Source organism: Alligator sinensis, unplaced genomic scaffold (genome assembly GCF_000455745.1).
Source record: "Alligator sinensis unplaced genomic scaffold, ASM45574v1 scaffold743_1, whole genome shotgun sequence".
Lineage (NCBI taxonomy): Eukaryota > Metazoa > Chordata > Crocodylia > Alligatoridae > Alligator > Alligator sinensis.
This window is the reverse complement of record NW_005842512.1, coordinates 712172-731651: the sequence shown is the minus strand read 5'-3', so window position 1 is coordinate 731651 and position 19480 is coordinate 712172. Positions and strand designations below refer to the sequence as shown.

The 19480-nt window shown below is 45.0% G+C and overlaps 1 protein-coding gene across 15 annotated transcripts in view; it reads right to left on the bottom strand.

Annotated features, from left to right (window-relative positions):
* The window catches only part of ATXN1 (ataxin 1), a 272506-nt gene that overhangs the window by 1316 nt on the left and 251710 nt on the right, over positions 1 to 19480 (bottom strand). For 14 of the 15 annotated variants that reach the window (XM_025213217.1, XM_025213216.1, XM_025213215.1 and 11 more), the window contains one exon: positions 10144 to 12184. In XM_025213217.1, coding sequence (XP_025069002.1) covers positions 10144 to 12024 — 1881 coding nt within the window. In that variant the 5' untranslated portion in view covers positions 12025 to 12184. Of the gene's footprint in view, positions 1 to 8099; positions 8132 to 10143; positions 12185 to 19480 lie in introns of all 15 variants that reach the window. The other variant, XM_025213227.1, reaches the window with a different exon arrangement.

Below are 19480 nucleotides of genomic sequence, written 5' to 3'. Positions count from 1 at the left end.
ATCTTTGAACTGTGAATGCCCGTAATGCCACTGCCATGAACATCAGACTGAACGTTTGTCCTTGTTAAAAAGGCATTAAGGAGTCCTCCAACAGCAGCGCATCCACAACGCAAAAAACTCAGCAGGGCTTGATCTGTATTATTACCTGTCCCTTCAGTGACATACAACTGACTGGTGAGGGAACCAGGGAATTATGTGATGTAGAGACCATTTTTTAAGGCTCCTTTTGTTGCTGCGCTTTGTTTTGCTCAGAGGCACATTCCCCTTTGTACAAGCTCTGGTATTCTCCAACCAAACCACTGTATGAAAAAAGACTCTCCTGACTAGACTATAGCCTGCGAATACAAGTCTCCTGGTAGATGTGCAATTAAAGGCACTATGGGATTTGATGTGTGATCCCCACAATCACGCTTCCTATCATGCTAGATGTGCATGGCAGGGGGTGTGACTGTGGGATTGAGCATCAGATCCCATCATGACATATTGGCAGTGCAGGGGTAGCCTGGGATCCGGCAAGGCAAGTAGAAGCTCCCACGGCTGGGAGCCTGAATCAGCTGATTGACGCTCCCAGCCATGGAGGTACAGTGACTCCAGCTGAGCCCTGAAGGCTGCGCCAAGAACTGCCACTGCTCCCAGCCAACAGGGCACGTGGGAGTCAAGGGTTGCGGCTGGGAGTGGCAGCTGCTCCTAGGTCCCAGCCTTGGAGGCACATTGGTCATATGCCCCCCTGGCTGGGACCAGCAATCAGCTCATTGACATTCAGCTTTGGGAACATACGGGAGTCAAGAGTTGCCATGCATTCTGCAGTCTAGGAACCTCGCTCAGCCTGGCTGCACATTCAATTCACAATGTGATAGGGACCAGCCACAAAGTTATACATGCTTTGTGTAGCAACTTGGTGACTTACGCTTTTGTTTTATCACACCATTAACTGCTTGAATATGTGGCCAGATAACTATTTAAGACATGATTAACTGGTTAATCGTTATCTTAAGTGCAATGTGTACCAAGGGCCCAAGAGACATGGAGCCTATTCTCAATCCTCTGCCCACAACTCCTCTGTCCTAAATTACCACCCCATCTTTGTCCAGGGGCAGTTGGAGCTTCTGTACACACTGAGTTGCTCATAGCATAGATCCAGACTTCTCGCCAGCACAGCTGTGGTGGTAGCAGCACATGCCAGCCAGGAGCACGTATGTACTGAGCTCTCTGATCCTAACCCCACAGAACACTTAGCGCACACTTACTTTTAAACATGTACACATTAAAGTACTCATATTTTTATATCTTTTGTTGGAGCCACCACGCTTCGCTGCTTCTGCGACGGAGCCTTTGCAGAGCAGCACCAAACACCTCCATCAGGGAATGCTAATTCGTTCTTACGCCGCCTGTTTGGAAGTACACTGCGCCCACCGGCAGGCTCTGCAGGGGCAGCAACAGCACTTGCGAACGTCCCACAAGCTGTTCTACTCCTCAGCTCCCAAGCTCTCCTTGTCTCTGTGGTTCCTCTCACACCAAGGCAAAACCCTGCTCTGATTATTAAGTCAGAAAATTCACAAAGAACTTGGGAACTTGTATATTACCCTTATCAGCTCTTAAACCAAAATTTGGCTCAGTATTTTTAAACCAGATCTTTAAGATCACAGAATCATAGAAAAGTAGAGCAGGAAGGGACTTCAGGAGGCCATTTAGCTCCAGACAGTGAAAGACTCTTTATCTCTCCTTTTTTTCCTTCTACTCGTCCAAAGGACTGTGTTGAGGTTCAAGATGCTTCGTGTACTCCTAGAATCCCAACAGCTTTGGTTGGAAGATGGAGAGGGATGCTCTGAGTCACCGTATTGTTGCTACAAGCACTGGGTAGGTTCTCAGGCCTAGAGGATCACAATGGTTCTTTTTGGCCATATAACTACTTCTGTCATAACAATTATTTGCTGAGAAACAGTGGCTTCAGAAGTGACTGCTATTAAGTACTAGATAATGGGTAAGATACCCAGGACAGCTGGAGGTCTTCCAGTTGAGAGCAACTTGCAGTCCAGCCTCTCACCAAGCACAGCTGGAAACAGCTCCCTCTGGATCTCCCATGTGTGCAAAGGAAACAACTTCTCTGTGAACCAAGAAGTTTTCTGTTCTCCTAGGAATGAGGACACAGCCTTCACAGCCTAGGAAGCCAGGAAGTCCCATCATATTTGGTTACAATTGTACCTGCACAAATCTATAGCATGCAAGAGCATATGGCTGCAGCTTACAACGCCAGTACTGCCAACTAAATAAACTTCTGAGGACATCCATAAATATATACCATATTTACTCTCATGCACCTTTCTCTCAAAAATACCAATATATACCATATTTACTCTCATGCACCTTTCGCTCAAAAATACCCCCCCCCCCTGCCCCCCACAATGGGGTGTGTCTTAAGTGGGGAAGCTGATTTTTCTTCACTGGAAGAGATGCAGGGAGGAAAGGAAGCATGGAGAAGCTGTGCTGTAAGATGGCTGCCAGTTTCTCTCTCAGGCAGCAAACAGGATGGGTGGAGTGTCATCTTAACCCTTTCACAGGTGCTCTCAAATTGGCAACAGGTTTAGACTGAGTATGACAAGTACTGTTGCCAATATCTCTCCATGAAAAAGCCAGCTCTGGAAAAATCTTTTCTTCTACATTTTGCCTTCCAAAAATGAGGCGGGTGTCTTACTGGGTTGTCGGAGGGGACAGTACATGAAAAAAAATTGGTACTATACAGAAGCATGATCAGACCAATGAGTTGCGATTTCCTAGTTGCTCTTTCTATCTACCAAAGTAAACTGTGTATAGGAAATGTTGCAAGAACCTGACTGCCTGTACTAGGTTTTTTTGACTCTTATAAACAAAGTGCCAGGGCATGAAAACCACAAATGATCTGCTCTGACTCGGTGTGATAATACCTTCTAGAGCAACCTGCCAACAAATAATTGCACTGGGGGCGGGGGGACAGAAGATATACCCAGCTCTGAAGCATGGATTAGGTCTATGGTATCAAGGAAGTTAGACTAGATGATCCCAGCACCTGCAAATGTATGAATCGTAGGCAGCCTATACCAAACATCAACATATCCCAGTGCCAGAGCCAAGGTTTTTCAAAAAGAAGTGCTGGAGGTTAGACACCATATCCATATATACACCACACTTACCTGAGTTTAAGACAAACCCCTCCCGCACATTTACCAGTGGGTGGGAAAGCCCCTCGTCTTAGAACCGAGTACAAGGGTGATAGGCAGGCAGGCAGCAGCTGTGGCTTGTGTTCCAGCTCCAACCTGGGGCTGTAGCTGCAGCTGCTGCCTGCCCCCCTCTGTAGCCTCTTCCCTCTATCTCCTTCCCACATGCAGCATCTGCTCCCCCATATGCCCCTCTCCCTTGCCCCCTTCCTCTTGTTCCATGCTAGCAGGCTCCATCCACGTGGCAACTTAAGTCACATAGCATGGCCCCAGCCCAGCCCTGTAGCACTGGCATGGCTGCTACAGGGGCCCAGCTGGGGCCATGTTTATTGCCCCAGGCTAAAACATGGATGGAGATAGCTGGCACAGAGCAAGGTAAGGGTAGAGGGGAAACAGAAGCAGAGGGGGAGGGTGGGCTCTGAGGCTGCAGGGGAGCAGGCGCAAGCATGTGGTAAGCTGCTTGACCCTCCCACACCACCTGCCCCGCTACTGCCTGCCCCCCTGCAGCAGTCAGGGGAGATGAACTGAAGATGATCCTCCAATTAGATTCTATACATGGAAAATTATTAACAAATTATAATTTTTCCATATATAGAATCTAATTATTGAGGGGTTGTCTTCAATTCAGGGTCATTTTAGATTCAGATAAATACAGTAGGCACCTAATTAAATGTCCTGATTTTTCAAAAGTGCTGCCATTAGCTTTAATGGAAGCTGCTGGCTGTACAGTGTTTATGGCCCCTATGCAGATATGTAGATCATCTGGTTGATGTTGAATCTACTACTCAGTCTATTAGTACTCTTGGACCCTGCTATTTTTCCACCCTTTCTTTCCCTTCTCCCCTTCAATTCGTACTTTTTTCTTTTCATTTTCCCTTAACATGTCCCATATGCACTCTAAAGGGTGTTTCAATGCAACTGCACAGCTCCTACCTTCTCTTTACTGGCACCCACCTGCCTCTGGCTATAAGCAATGTTTGGACTACACATTGTATCATTTTTATAGGTTCAACAAGTAAACTATTTACTCGAAGAGTTATCCATTAAAACAGTCTTCAGCACTGCAGATGGTGCTCCTGAACCATAAAGGTGGGAGGAGGCTAACTCCTGAGATAGTGCTGCCGTTCAGTCATGACGTTCGTACAAACAGGACAGAGATGTCTGTAAGGGAGGGCGTGATCCTAGAAAGAAGAAAATTTGGAACTACCGCTATTTTACACAGCAGACCCTAATAAAACCTAGCTGAAATCAGAGGCATAGCTATCAGGTTTTGCACCCTAGGTAAAACCCTGCCCTGTGGGGAGAGGCGGGGGTGTTGAACCCTGGATAAAAATCTGAGGTGCAAGGGGAAGGAGAGCAGCCTACTTCTGTATCTCCTATTAGTTGGGCTCTAGTGATCATATCCTGCTAGTTTTGCTTCGCGGAACTATTAGATTGAAATCCCACAAATACTTAAAAAAAAAAAAAAAAAAAAAGCTACCTGAGTCACCTGGCTTTGCTGTCTTTTTTTTTAGAAGCCAAGTGAAGCTGTTTGGAAGTCACATCTCCATGCTTCCATCATGTAAAAGTATGAACCAAGAAAATAAAATGTTAGCTTCTTTCCAAGAACACCTGAGGATGCTGCTGAGCTACTTTATGTTTTGCTGTTTTAAAAATCATTAGTGAAAACAGTCAAAACTTTCCAAGACAATTCCTGACTGTTTCACTTAAATTGCTGAATTGTGTTAATTCTCAGTCTGGTTCATGGAAGCAATTCAGATTGTTCACAGGAATTCATGCCCTGGTGCTGGAACACTGGTTATCCATGCTGTGAGTGCTAATTTCTATGTATTATCATTTGCATCATACAGACTGCATTTTAGTGTGACATGGAAGAACATTAGATTTGAGGTTCATTGTTACAGAGCATTTATCAAACAATAAAGCAGGAACTAACTATAAAAGGAGTGAACCAGTTCAGTGGTGCTCAACCTTTCAACCCGGCAGAGCAAACGAGTGGCCTGGGGAAGGTCCACAGGCCGAACCCACATGCCAGGATCAGGCCCTGGGACCTGGCACTGCCCCCTCCCTGCCCCATGGACTGGGAATGGACTCCAGGGGTCTACCTGGCACCACCCCTGCGTGGTGGGACTGGGCCCTGGGGGTCTGGCACTGCCCCCTTCCAGCCCCTGACACTGATTTCCCTTACTAGGTCAGCCTTATCCTATGGGGATTTCCCCTCTGCACAGTCATTTCTCCCTGCTGGGGGCAGCAGGATACAGAGGGCTGTGATCTGTGGGAAGAACAAGACAGGACATCCCTGAGAGAACTGGAAGAAGTGGGGATAGGTCATTGTGTGAAAGCATGAAGCCTAAACATAGGTAGCTTTGGCCTGCATGGTGGCCCAAGATTTGTGCAGACCCAAGATGCTGGTATTTCTGGACCTTGTCTGCTCCACCAAGGGACAATCTCTCCTCATGGCAGAACAGCTAGGAAGGAAATCTGTAGGACTCATGGAGTTTTCTGTCTACAAGGCGGAAAAATCTTGCGTAGGAAAGGTATCTGGCCTTCAGCATTTGACTAGCTTGTCCATAGATTACAACTTCTATGTGGTGCGGAACCAGGACTCACAATGCTTTCTTGTTTTGGGGCCACTTCTCTCACTGCCACTGAAACAGAAGATGTTTCTGCTTCAACCTTGCTAATATTCAGGTCACACTAGACCCTGCTTGTGCAAATCACACAAGATGCTGCTTACCCATTGATTTCTACAACTTCCTCCTCCAGCAAGCCACTATTCTTGCAGTGCTTGAGGGATACCAACTACAACTCTTTACAGATGTGTGATCCCGTCCCTGACTAACATGAGGAATTAAACGCTGATTCACAAGGGAAGCAATTTCTGTCTACCAATCCACTGGCTAGTTAAATTACCAAACAGGGCCTCGAGTGCTGCACTTTCAGAAGTTAACAGTACAGAGTAACACATTTAAACTAACAATACAGCTTCCCTGTCATTCACAGGAATATAAAATTACTGCCCCTCTGCCCAGAACACAATGGGGGACAGATTACACAAGAGAACAGCAGCGAGAGCTTTCTATCTGCAGCCATGAACATGAGTCTAATTCTCTCTCTCTCTCTCTCTCTCTCTTTTTTTTTTTTCTTTCTTTTACGGTGACAAAGATAATGTAAAGTGGAGAGCAAAGCGAGAGTGAAAATGACCGGTTTGGGTGCGCAGAGAAATGGATGGAAAGCTAAATTGAATGAAGCACTAGAAAATGTACTTTAAAGAACAACGCTAAACTGGCAGGGGGTGGACTGGATGACCTACCAGGACTTTTCCATCTTTAACTTCTTGATTCTATTAAAAAGCTGAGAGAGTGAACAATGCATCCACCTCTCCCTTTTTTTCTTTTTCCTTTGGCTTCATGAGGAAATGACATTGCAGCCTGTTTTTCCCAAGAAATAATCAGGAACCAAACCTCAGAAAACAAAACAACACTTTAGAAGAGTTATTTTGCTTCTACTGGTATAAATACAGGTGATTTATTAACAAGTTCTGTTTCCTTTTTAAGACTGTCCCTGGCAGCCAAGGGAAAAGCCAGGTTATAATGATGTGTGTCCTATTACAAGAGGAACATTTAGAACTATAAATAACAGGCCAAATCAGTAGGTCTTTTCTCAGGAAAATCTCTCATTTGAATCCAGAGGGAGAAGGACTGCAGAAGGCAGAGTATGGTTTGCACAATTTGGTTTAATAAGAGGAAATTATATGATTATAGCAGAGAGCAGTGGAATCAGGTTTACTGAGCATGGGAATGGACCCAGACATTTCTGACCCCCTAAGGTCATCTCCCATTGAACTGATTTTCTTTCTAGAATTCAACATCTGCAAAGAGGGGACAAAATTTTCCTGCTGCCTATTTCATAAGTTTTGCATTAGGATTATACAAAGTTTGTACATACTCTGTAGGGGAATTCATAGCTATTACAGTTAACTCCCAGCTCCACGTTCTGCTATGTATAAATCATATTAACTCCCAGAATGCCTGGGAGGAGTACATGTGAGTGGTAGCTGATTATTCTATATGATATTAAAATCAGTATTCATATTTTAGTTATATAATTAGAACCTAGACTACAGTGGGAGAGTATACATATAAATGGGAAAAAACAATAATAAACAATACAGAGTCATACTTGTATTATACTTAGCCCCCATTTATATGTGTACTTCTTCCAACATATTCTGGGAGATAGTATGTGTTATATATACAGGAATATCGGAATGTAAAGCTGTTCCTTTTCTACAGATGTGAGGCAAGAATAATGACCATTTTTTCAACACTACATTGAGTCTTCTGCACCCAGTAAATTTTCTAACAAACAGAAAGACTGTATGTCTGCTAACAAGGTTAGATGCTGTTCATACTTATCCATATATTAGACTGAGGATGAAGTCATCGGAGACTTCAAACACACTAGGATGAAATATCTCTCTAACCAGGCAAGGAGAAATCAACAGAGCAGTTGCTACTATACAGAATACGGCTGATCTGGGAAGAGACCCAAGCTTTGGAATCTGCAGGAAACCTAAATTAAACCCACATTTTAATCATATCTCTACGTGACTCTCTGAATTCTGGAAGCAGCCCTTGTGGGAAACACAGCTGGTGGAGTATTTTAACTGCAATGATGTCAGCCGGATTCTGATAGGCTTCTCGATAAGGTGACACTTTGCTGGAGGAGACTGTGACTTGCAGCTTTGTTTTCACAGCCTGCAAACTCAACATGCTTTTAGCCAGAAGGTGGCACTCTACCCTTCTGCAAGGTAGCTCCTTCCCAGTGTGCAACACCACAACGCAGTGGCTACACTGACATATCTGTGAACAAAACCCCATACAAATAATGCCTACTAATTTGTACCTCTTCTGCTGGTGCAGAGACCCGGCGTCTGGCTGCAGAGGGAGACAAATGAGAACAAGATGGAAACTGCAGATGGAAGATTACTATTTTGCAACCTCATTATTCAAAGCAATGGGGCAAATTGTAACAACTGGTTCTGATCCAAGGATTCTTCCTCAGAGCACGAAGCCTGACAGGAGACGCGAGGCTTTCAGACTACATAGTAATAAAACCATCAAGGAATAGGAGGCTGTCAATAAAAAATGTAACGCCAAAGCTCCTTTTTGGGTTTCTTAAAGTGACAGAGTCAAAACTGCATAAGAAAAGCAAATCTTGAGTGCCTTCCATCAATTACCAACAGTACTAGAGGCCCTAGTTCTCATGACTGTGTAATGGATTTGTAAATGTGAAACAACTACACACCTAATTTGCAGGTTCCGTTACCTTAAAGGTAGGAATGTAACTGTACAATGTAAACAGCTCTGGAAGCAAGGACCTTTTCCTATTAAAAACTGAAACAGGGTAAAAGCTCTTATCCCATGGCAGCTCCACTCTTTGTTTTCCTTCCCAGAAATCAGCACTAAAGCCATTCAGTTCCCAGTCCCTGTCCCTTTCTGACTCTCATGCTCTTCACTATACTGGTTTTAAAACCAAATCCAAACAATGTGCACCGAGATGCTTTTGTTTTAAAAAAATAACATGAATATTTCTGTGCACTAAATTGCTCTCTAATTTAGTTAATCTATCCCACACTGAACTACTCATATACCGGAGGTAACCATTTCCACTTAACACATTCTGGGTCTAAAAGGCACCCCCCACCTCAAACACACACACTGGTCTGAAGGGAAGTAGAGGAGCATGGGTAGCCTTGGCATGGTGGTCATTTTTCTTGTGAAGTTTCCTTAGGACACACAATCTGCCAGCTACGCAGTATTTAAACCACTTGTAGCTGAAACCTGAATGAAACTCTGTGTTGTTTCAGTGGCTTAAATGTGCGAATGAAACCATTCCAGGAGAGTTCCAGGTTTTCAAGCCATGGAAATTCACTGCCTCATCCCCTCCCTACCCCTCCAGGCTAGTTTTTTGTTTCAGACTGAAGTGTACTGTAGCATTCTGGAACAAGAATTAGTCAGAAGTAAAAATCAGCTCTCAGAGTGAAATATGTAAACTGAGCTATTCTACATTTTAATCATCTCCACTGAGCTCATGACTCTAATCTAGTAGATAAAGCGTGAAGGGCCTGGTACCCAATATTACCAACAGCTAGATGGGCAGTTCAGTGGAGTGGATAGGGCGATGGACTGGGGACTGTAAACTCTGTGTTCTCAAAGTTCTTGAAACCAGATCCGTTTTATACCTATGTATTTGTATGGTGCTTACTGTCTTCCTTGGGCTCAATAGTAATGTCTAGAGCAGGGAGGTCCAGCTTCCAAGACTCCGGGGGCCACATGCAGCGCAGGCTGCACCAGTTGAGCCACAGGGCCACGTGAACACTCCCTATCCCACTGCACCATGTGCCCAGGCACACACCACACCACCTCCACATGGGCCCGTGAGTGCAATTCCCCTCCCTACTGCAATGCATGAGTGCAATTCCCCTTTGCCTCCCCCTACTGCAAAGTGTGCCCTTGTGGGCAACTCCCCACACCACTGCACAAGGCCCCCCTCCACAGCTGCACTATGCAGGTGTGATCCCTCACACATGACCCCATTCCCCCTCTGTTTCCTGCATAGCCTCATACTCACCCTCAGCTCCCCACGCAGCTTGCCGTGCTGCCACACCCCTCTGAGGGGAGCCAGGGAGCAGCAGCTGGAGAAGAGAAGAAGCCCAGAGACCCCAGCTGCTGCTGTAGCCAGAGCGAGGGGGGGATGGTAGCCAGGCAAGAGCACAGGGGCCACAATTTAACTAGTCATGGGCCACCAGCCGGACAGCCCTGGTTTGGAGAACTGAGGATTAGTGAAGAACTGAACCAACCCCATCTAGCAAATCACCTTAAGCTGTTCCTAGGAAGCAAACACGTTTCTCATTCCACTTGTACCCTCTAGTGATGACACTTATTACCTGTGCTCGATGCTCTCCAACAGCAAACTGTATCACAGCAATGCCTGGGTTATGGCTGTCTTCAATCCTCTCCACAGTGCTGGAGTCTATTTTCAGGTCACTGCTGATTTCTGCGCTCTGAATAAAGTCTTCTGTTTTTAAGTCCTCTACCTTCTTCAGCTCCCCATTAGCCAACTGAATGATCGACCCTTTCATGAAGTAAGGGGGCAGTGTCGGAGGAGCTGCTGTCGGAGAAGCAACAGACTGCACCACGGGAAGGTGGATCTGGGCCTGCACCACGGCTGCCTGGTAGGCTGGCTGGGTTGCGAGCGACTCGACGCTGTAATTCTCATTCTTAGGAATGGCGGTAGTGACAAATGTATGAGGCACTGCTGCAAACTGGGGAGATGAAGTGACTATAGCAGGTGCTACTCCTGATGATTCCACGTCTGCATTGCCGACTGGTATAAGCAGGGGCTGGGTGCCAGGGATCACCAGATGCTGTGGCAGGTTTCCAGGGTAACCAATCGCTTGCTGCTGACCACTCAGATAGCCAATTACTGGCGGCTGGGTCCCGGCGTAGAAGGCCGTGGCAGGCAGTCCGACAGGGACTTGCTCAGAGGCGCTGTGGGTGGTCTGAATGACAGTATGAGGGGACAAGGTGGCGATTGTTTTCACCCCCTCATGGCCCATAGTCTGTTGTGGAGATAAAGCATAGGACCTGTGGGCTGGCTTTCCTAAATGCAAGTTTCCCTTGTCATTGAGGGTTGAGGGAGAGGTTTCTCTGTGGGTGGCCTGCTGGACCTCCATATCTGCGGTAGGTGTGCTGCTGTTCGGTACGACCATCACAGAGGCCCGGACACCAGAGGAATCTCGTGTGCTGTATTCGGCAGGACTCGGGTGAACCACCACGTGCCTGGCCTCGTAATGGTGAGGAGCTGGTTTATTGCCTGCTTTGACTAGACCCATGTCTGCAGAGGGCGAGAGGCCATACCGCCTGCTTTTCTCTAGCTCTCCATTCAGAATTTCCTTGGCCTGCATTGCTTGCAGCCGGCTGCTCTCTGCCTTCTTGATGGGATCCCTGGTGACAAAGTGGCCCCCAGAGTCTGTGTACTGCACCACCACTTGGGAGGAGGGCCCAAGGGTGAGTGTGGGTGGAATCACTGTTTGGTGGGGATGCATATGGACTGGGATGGTCGGAGGAGAGACGTTTCGGACCGCACTCTGGGGAGAGCCGGAAATGTGGACGTACTGGTTTTGTTGGGTAGGAGGAGGAGACCCTGCTGAAATCAACCCCGGTGTCCTGACGAGATGCTGCTCAACTTTGTGCCCCTGCTGGCCCAAGCTACTCATGCTGGCCAGCAAAGTGGAATAAGCCTCCAGCTGAGAGCGCTGGGATGGAGTGGTTGCAACAGCAGTGGCAGAGGCTGCTGCGCCAGTCCCGGAATTGGCTGTCGGGGAAATCAGCTGGGAGGGGATGAACCCGGCATATGGTCCACTGTACGGGGGCCCAACAAACTGGAAAGTGGGTTGCAGATGCGTGTACTGCACAGGGGAGACAGGCGTCCCTGATTGTGACAGTGCGGGTGAATACACTGTGGGAAGTGTTGTTGTAGCTGGAACGGACCTGGGAGCACTGGGTGGGGAATAGTCTATTCCTGTGGACAGTGATTTGTGTAAGCCCTGCTGTAAACCAATCTCCACCGAAGTCCCTCCAGGTCTGTGCCTTCCACCCATGCTGCTTTGGCTGCTGGACGTGCTGGAGAGCCATGTTAAGTTATCTGCACGGTGGTTCTCGTTTGGCAGGACTAATGGCTTCACCTCGGAAGGCAGGCTGGTGGCAGGGATTTCTCGCTTTTTGGGCGGCAGGCATTCATTGCTCCTTTCTTGGTTGGATTTCATCTTTCGCCGTCCCCCCTCCACTGCTCTTGCTTCACTGTCTGGCTGGTTCAGATTTCAGTCTGATAAATGGAAAGTCACATTTGATTTCTGAAGGGGATCCAGTGACTTCATGAGGAATCATCTCCTTGTGAGCACAATCTTCCAACAGCTGCTCTGGATTCTGGAATGAGACATGAGTTGGGGGGGAAAGGGAAATCAAAATATCAATTCAGGAGAAAGAAAAATCTTTACAAAATTAAGAAGAGACTTTCAGTGCTACAAACACTCCTAGGATCAGATTATAGCTCTACTTTAAAAGCAGTGAAACCACTGGCCACATCAAGTTAATACATCATAAAAATTATTAAGAGATTGGGCAATCAAAACTCAAAGACCATACTTTTCTGCAGTTAAGCATGGTAACTTTTTTAACACCTCAAGGCTCTCTGTTTCTCTCTCTCTCAAAAAGTGTTGTGTTTCCATATAATATATATGTGTCATTCTCACACACACTTGCCTCCACCTTTAAAAAAATGGGACAATCTCATCCTAGCAGGTCCTACAACATGGGATCATTGTAGTAAACTTATATGTTGCATGACAGAGAGCTCTGAAGAACACATGGAAAAATATTTACGTTAGCAACTAGTAGCTTTTAGTAGCTCAGAAGGAAGATGCATTTCTTGTGGCCTCTTAGACCTCTGAGTCAGCAACACAAGGCTTTCATTTTGCTTTGGTCTGCACTGCAAACAGTTACCTATTCCTCTTGTCTCCAGCCACAGCTCGTTACAATGAGACACAAGTGCCCTTCATCTACTCATTTGGCAATGAACAATGAGACACAAGTGCCCTTCATCTACTCATGTGGAAATGACCCCCAGCCAAGCCATTTATTTACAGCAACAGCATAAAGCCAAAGATGGCTCTGCGCCAGATTTTTAATGAGGTTTCTGTTACTTTTGAAGCCCTCTGCTATTGGCTGCTCATAGGAAAATGACCTGGTGGAACGCTACTCTGCAAAATAATTGGTCCCCGACATCCATATCTGTCTGTATAGGTCACAGTGTACCTGCCTGTTTAAACTATACACCACCATGATGATGGCCCTAGATGTAGTGCCTACTGGATCAAATTTCCTTGTTTCTTAGCAACCAATGAACTATGAGACAGCTGGTGTGTGTAACAAACAGATTTCCACCAGTGCAGGGGCAGGGCATTTCCTAAGTCTATGCGAATGGCTCTCTAACAAGAAGCGGAATAAACATTCCACCTTGGAGGTCGCAATTCAGACAGAAAGTCACAGGCAGGGAGCACAGCAGTACAGCTCAGATCTGAATTTGGATCTGAAGGTGCCCCACATTAAGAGGGTTTGGGGTGTTTGAGACTGGCCGCTCCCGCTAGACAAGGTAGAGGCAAGCACCAAATCTGTAGGTTGCTCAGGAATCGAAAGGCTCATGCATTTATATAGGTTTGAAGCAAAGTGTCACCTCTTCTGCTGACCGACTTAGGTAGAAAGTTGCGTCTGCCGTCATTAAGATAAGGGACAAGGTCTCCCTAAATCCTATCATTTCCTGATAAAGAAAACAGTGCGACCAAGGTGCTACAGTCACCCACCCTGGCGATCTTCAAAAAGGGTCTTGATGCCCACCTTGCTGGGAGCAGATGACCCCAGCAGTCTTTCCTGCCCAGGTGCAGGGGGGCTGGCCCCAATGATCTGTAAGGTCCCTTCCAGCCCCTAACATCTATGAAATGATGTCATTAATTAGTCCCTTTCTTTTTTAAATAAATTCAAAGTACTCCCCCCAAAAAGTTATGCACTCCTGTTCTTCTTTGTTTCATGATTGAAACTTTACAGAAAACGAAACTCTTCTCGCCCCCATTCAGCTACTGCTCAGCACCTGTACTGCTGCCTTTTTTAAAGATATGCAAGGGTGGGCGTTCAGAAATGTACCGCCTCACGCTACAGGACTTTGAACAACAGCAGCATTATTTTATGCATGAGAAACAGAAACAATGTGAGAGGAAGACTCAGTGGAAAGAGATGGTGCAACAGATATTAAATGTGAATGCTGTTTATCAGTAATGACAGTTTTCTTATACAATGGAAAGTAACATTCCTTCTGTTTCCCTTCTTCCCCTCCTCAACAAATGCCTGATCAGTGTTCATAATGCAAGGCATGAACAATAAGCTTGCCATATACCTCTTACATGGTATTATGACAACATGGAAGACTGAGATTAAAACCTCAAGGTCCTCATTTAGATTTGATATGCCTCAAAGCTGTTATAATCTTAAGGGAAAGGTCCAAAGTATTCTAATGGTGTGGGGTAATTTTTCTTTTTAAACGGGCCATTTCATGGCTGGAAAAAATAATAAATGTTAAATAAGCCACCACAGCTATTTGCATAGAGCCTACAGAAACAGTTTGCTGTGTTTTCCCTTCATGACTCTATAGGAGCAGTTTACTAGTGTGAAATAAAAGTAAGCTGACAGAGACTAGTGGACAAGTTATTTGTAGGTTCTGAAGCTGTTCTCAAATTAAAGCAGCTACAGTCATTTAACTTCTATGCCAAGCCCCAGGCAGAGTTACAGCTAGGAGAAATAAGGTGATCTAACTGGTAACAGCAAGGGACTGAGACCAAGGCCAGCTGGGTTCTCATCAAGCATGAATACTGACATTGCCCAGCTGTATGGCTCTGGGTGAATCACTTTGGCATTTGCCATGCTTCAGTTTTCCCTATCTGTAAAATAGGTATAAGCACTGCTGACCTCACAGTTCACTAAGCCCCAGTTAATGCATGAGAAATCAGTAAAGACCCAGAGCTGGTTTTGTACATAATGCTAATAATGTTGGTCACAGAGGACAGAATTCTGGTTCTGTCCATAATAAAGCATAACATTTTTCTTTAAAGTAATGAACACTGAAAAAATTATTTGAAAGCCTCCTTTCAGAAGTGGCTCCCTGCACAATCCCAGCTGATTTGCTCAGTCCTACAGACTTGCCAGTGAGCCAGGAAATCCATTACTACTGTAGACTCAGTTGGACAAGGGCAGGAAGGAGACAAGAGCCCCGTTATTTGGACTGCAGCTATCACTCTTTGTAACAGTTACTCAGCCTGTCTTGGCAACAGCTAAAATTATTCTATTACATATGACTTATAGATTTTTATTTTTAAGTTCAACTAAAAATAAAATTGCCAAGCTACATTTGCACAGTCATCGGTAGTTAACTTTAGCTCACTGTAGTTTTGTATCTTGGGCAGCAAACCTTGGCAGAAGCTCTCCCAGACTCAGGCAGCTGCACAGAAGCACTGGGATGGAACCTGTTTTACATATTCATTGTGTTCCTCCTATTTTTATAATGAGCTCCTATTGAACTTGGACGCTTGACAGAATCGATCTGTTTGATCTCTTGTACAGATAGGCCTTATTCCAAAGGATCTAAACATACCTAGAGAGGAATATTTGCATTCATATCTGAAGCTGAGATATGGCCCCCAACTGAATCCAAACCCCAGTTCTAAATATAACCCAGCTTTGGAGAAGGGATGAATCCTTCATTTATATAATGCACAAACCAGATCCCCAGATTTAGATGTTCTACAACTTCGAGGAGCTTTGGATTCAGATTTCCTGTCTCAAATCTACTAGAGGAAGTGTCAAGTGAAACTCAAGAGTTTCAGTTTGCAGGGGTTTTTTTGTTCTGCTGCTACTCAAAAGGTTTTCACTCCCTGAATTTTGGGTTTGAGTAAGCCCCAAAACTCAAAACAAAACTCCTTCAAAACAACCAAATATCAACTGCTTTTGTAATTAATTTATACATAACAATGTATTTCTACCTATAAGGAAAAAACATAAATGAGTCTCGAGTCATTCAGGTGGGGCTGGAGCTTAGCAAACCTTTTTTATGAACATGATGTTGGGTTGTAGACAGTAATGGAATCTGAAGCCAGATGAGACTTACATGGCTTTAAGGTACTGTTTATTTTTTTTCACAAGTGTTTCATAGAGATCACAGAGGTAACTGAAGGGTTTCCCATCATCTCTACATCAGTGGTTCTCAACCTTTTTGGAATCAAGGCACCCTTCACTGGACTCGAGGAACCCTTTCATAACTTTTGTGAATTGAGTAGTACCCAATTTCAAAAACTAATTTATATATTACAGGTCTTACTTCCTTGTAGAGGGAGCCAGGAGGTAGGAGTGGGGGACAAGCCAGGCAGGGACAAGCCTTAACCTGTGCTTATCTTTTTTATCTCCTCACCCCTTAAGATACCATTCAAAGGACCTCATGGCATCCTTGATGAGTATCACTGCTCCAGGTGCTGGAGTAGAAGGAGCAAACAAGCTAATGGGGGGAAAACAAACTGCCAATTTTGTTTCATTTCTCCCTGAATTATAAATGTTAGCCAAAATTTTTAAGTCTGGCTACCTGAAATTATGTTTCTAACTTATTTAGGAGATTAGCAGCTAGGTTTTCAGAACAGTGGGCACCCATTTCTCAATGAAACAAAATCAGCCCACTATGTCTTCAGTGTTTAGAAAGTTTTGGCCTAATATTTTAACTTAAATGACAGTAACAGCAAGAAGGATGCAACCAATTCCACTTGAAACATAAGAATTAGATCCAAAGGTCTACCCAGAGGTAAAGCATGAGGTTCACTTATTCTTCCTTTCCTGTCACAAAATCATATTCCCATTCTGCCTACACTCTCAGGCATGGTCTACCATTTATAATTTGCATGTTTATTTTGCAAGACTAAAATAATTCTTGGCTCTGAGATTTCTTTTTCCTTGTTTAATTGGAGAGTTTTTATGAGAATTTATAAAATCTGCAAAACAGCTGGAAATTCTGGACAATCTCAATCTCTGCTCCCTCCCCTGCCGTGCATGTGTGTATTTATGGCTCTCTGTTCTCTCCCCTGGGGGCGGGGGGGCGGGAAGGGGGGTGTATTTATGGCAAGGAGGTACAGGGGACAAAGGAGATTGGGGACAGCAGCTGGACTTTGGTATTCCTGGCAAACAGAACACATGGAACATTGCTAAAGTGTCCGGGTAGCCAGTGTCCGCTGGCAGCCTGCCCATGCTCAAATTCCTGGAAAGGCTTAAGGCAGAAACATAATCGCTTGAAGGAGCCACCATCTGGGTCTGTGCTAGTCCCACATGGATTGCTCACTAGAGCTCAGAATACGTATTTTCACAAAAAATGCATTTCTCAAAGGCTTCTCTATCTAAATGTGTTGACCAGAATGGTATTTTCATATTTATTCTTTTTCTAATGAATTTAAAGCTTATGAAAGGAGCCTGGCTGACAGCTCCAGAGGCTGGACTCCTCTATTTATCCACAGAAGAGGTACAATACAGGCAAAACCTGACATGACACTTTCCCCTTAACTCCCTGACTATGAGCTTCATCTCAGACACAGGAGACTGATTCTCTGGGTCACAGGAGAGTCCAGACTCTGTGGACCACATTGTTAAGAGTTTATGGATGCCTAAAGATGAAGAGAAGTGCCTTGTGAGATTTTCAGCTCTCAATGGAGTGAGGGCCCTTGGTACTTTTGAAAGTCCCACTAGGTGTGCAGTCATGTAAATACCTTAACAAAACTGCCTCATGTTTATTCAACCCAGGTCCTGCTGCTGAAACCACTAACACTGCTAGCTATTCATATGCTTTTCTAATCCTTTAGGAAGTGGATGGAGCCCATAAGCTCCAGACCACAGAACAATTACTAGGAGGGAGCGACTTTTAGTCTTCAACCTAGGTTGCATTTGAAACCAGCCACCTATAGGTGAAAGGCTCCCAGCCCCTGACTTCTGAGGCTATATATTATTACCAGTTTTTAGTATTTAATTTTGCCACTCAAAATGTGGCTGGCAGTTTCAGACACACATCAGTGTGATACAAAGTGCACTCCCTCTGGAAGTCACTATGAGTTGTCAGTCAAGGGCAGGCCAATTCAATCTAATCCAATTTAATATCCAAAGATTACAGTGGAAAGACAAACCCTTGAATCAAGTCTGGCACAGCCCTGTCCTGGTATGCTACATGCAGCCCTGTAGACTAAATCAGTTGTGCACCCAGGCATCTGTACCCACCAAGTGTAGAGCACACTCAGCTCCCACTGCAGTTCACGGGAGCTCAGGGCACTCAGCCTCACAACTCCCTAGCGCAGGAGCTCATAATTGGGCTTGCACAGATCAAAAGCTGTCCACATTATAGGACATTTGGCACCTGTATTTGGATCCTCAGATCTATGTGCCAGCTTTCCCCAAACCCTACAGATTAACCTCTGCCTACTATATATTTATGGTGGTAACTGTTACAGATTTCATTAGCCTTGTCATGTGTCACTTAGCACTGGCTAACAGTAGATGCACAAGTTTATGGTCCAAACCTACCAATTTCCCAGTCCTCTGGCAGACTTCCCAGAAGGGCCACTTGCAGAGATCCATTAATAAGAAACATGAAAAGCTAATAAATTTGAAAATCTCCCCCCATACCTAGAGGACTCCTGAACAACTCTCTATCTGTGAGCCAGACTGTCCACAGCAGCTTCAGTGTTTAGCGCACCTTTAGGAATGAATGCACTGTGGCAAACGGATACAGATTTTGTGAAGTGTGAAACAATTTGTTTTCCATAAGATCAGATATCTTCGAGAGTGTGAGCTAATAACAACTGTGGGTCAGACTTGTGAGATGAAGACTGTGGAGTTGTGAATCTCATCCCCAAACCCTGACCTGGCAGGGTCTCAACTCAGGTAGTCACTTATTATCTCCTATTTGCATATATATGTAACGCAAGCTGGTTGTTAGAAAACAAACAAACATAGGCCATCGTGGGATAATTGCCCACTCCAGCTCCCTAAATGCTGAATTTGTTGAGGTAAAGAGTGAGCTCTTTAATTTTGGAAGCAGGACACATTTGTCCTGTTTGCATGTTCTACTATGATGACTTCAGTGAGGAAGACTCAATCATTCTACCTGATATATGTTGGGGAGCTGTTCAACAATGACGGTTACTCATCGTGCTATTATTAAATTCACTGTATGATGATTAACTTAGACAAGAATTTAATTTTCAAAAGTTTGCAGACGTTCAATGTCATTTTAGGTGGGTGATATTTCATGGCTCCGTGCATGTGGAGAAAAACTGCTTTCTTTTCAGTCTCTCTCATAATCGTGCAACGATTTCTGGAGACAGCAAGGGAAGTGTGTGGCTCTCTAGGCATGTGACGGGAACACAGCTACACATCGACTGCCGAGTAATTGTATATTGATAGTTTCAGAGGTCAGTTCCATGAATTCTTAGCTGCCCTTTCTCTGGGTCTTTAGTCTCAGATTTCAAATGAGAAAGCCATTACTCAATGTAAAAGTTCCCTTTTCTAGAATGCTTTGCAACAAGTTCAGAGCAAATCTTATCCTCAGCACCCAGACTGAGAAAGCAAGCTGTGCTGTCTGCAAAGGAATGTGTT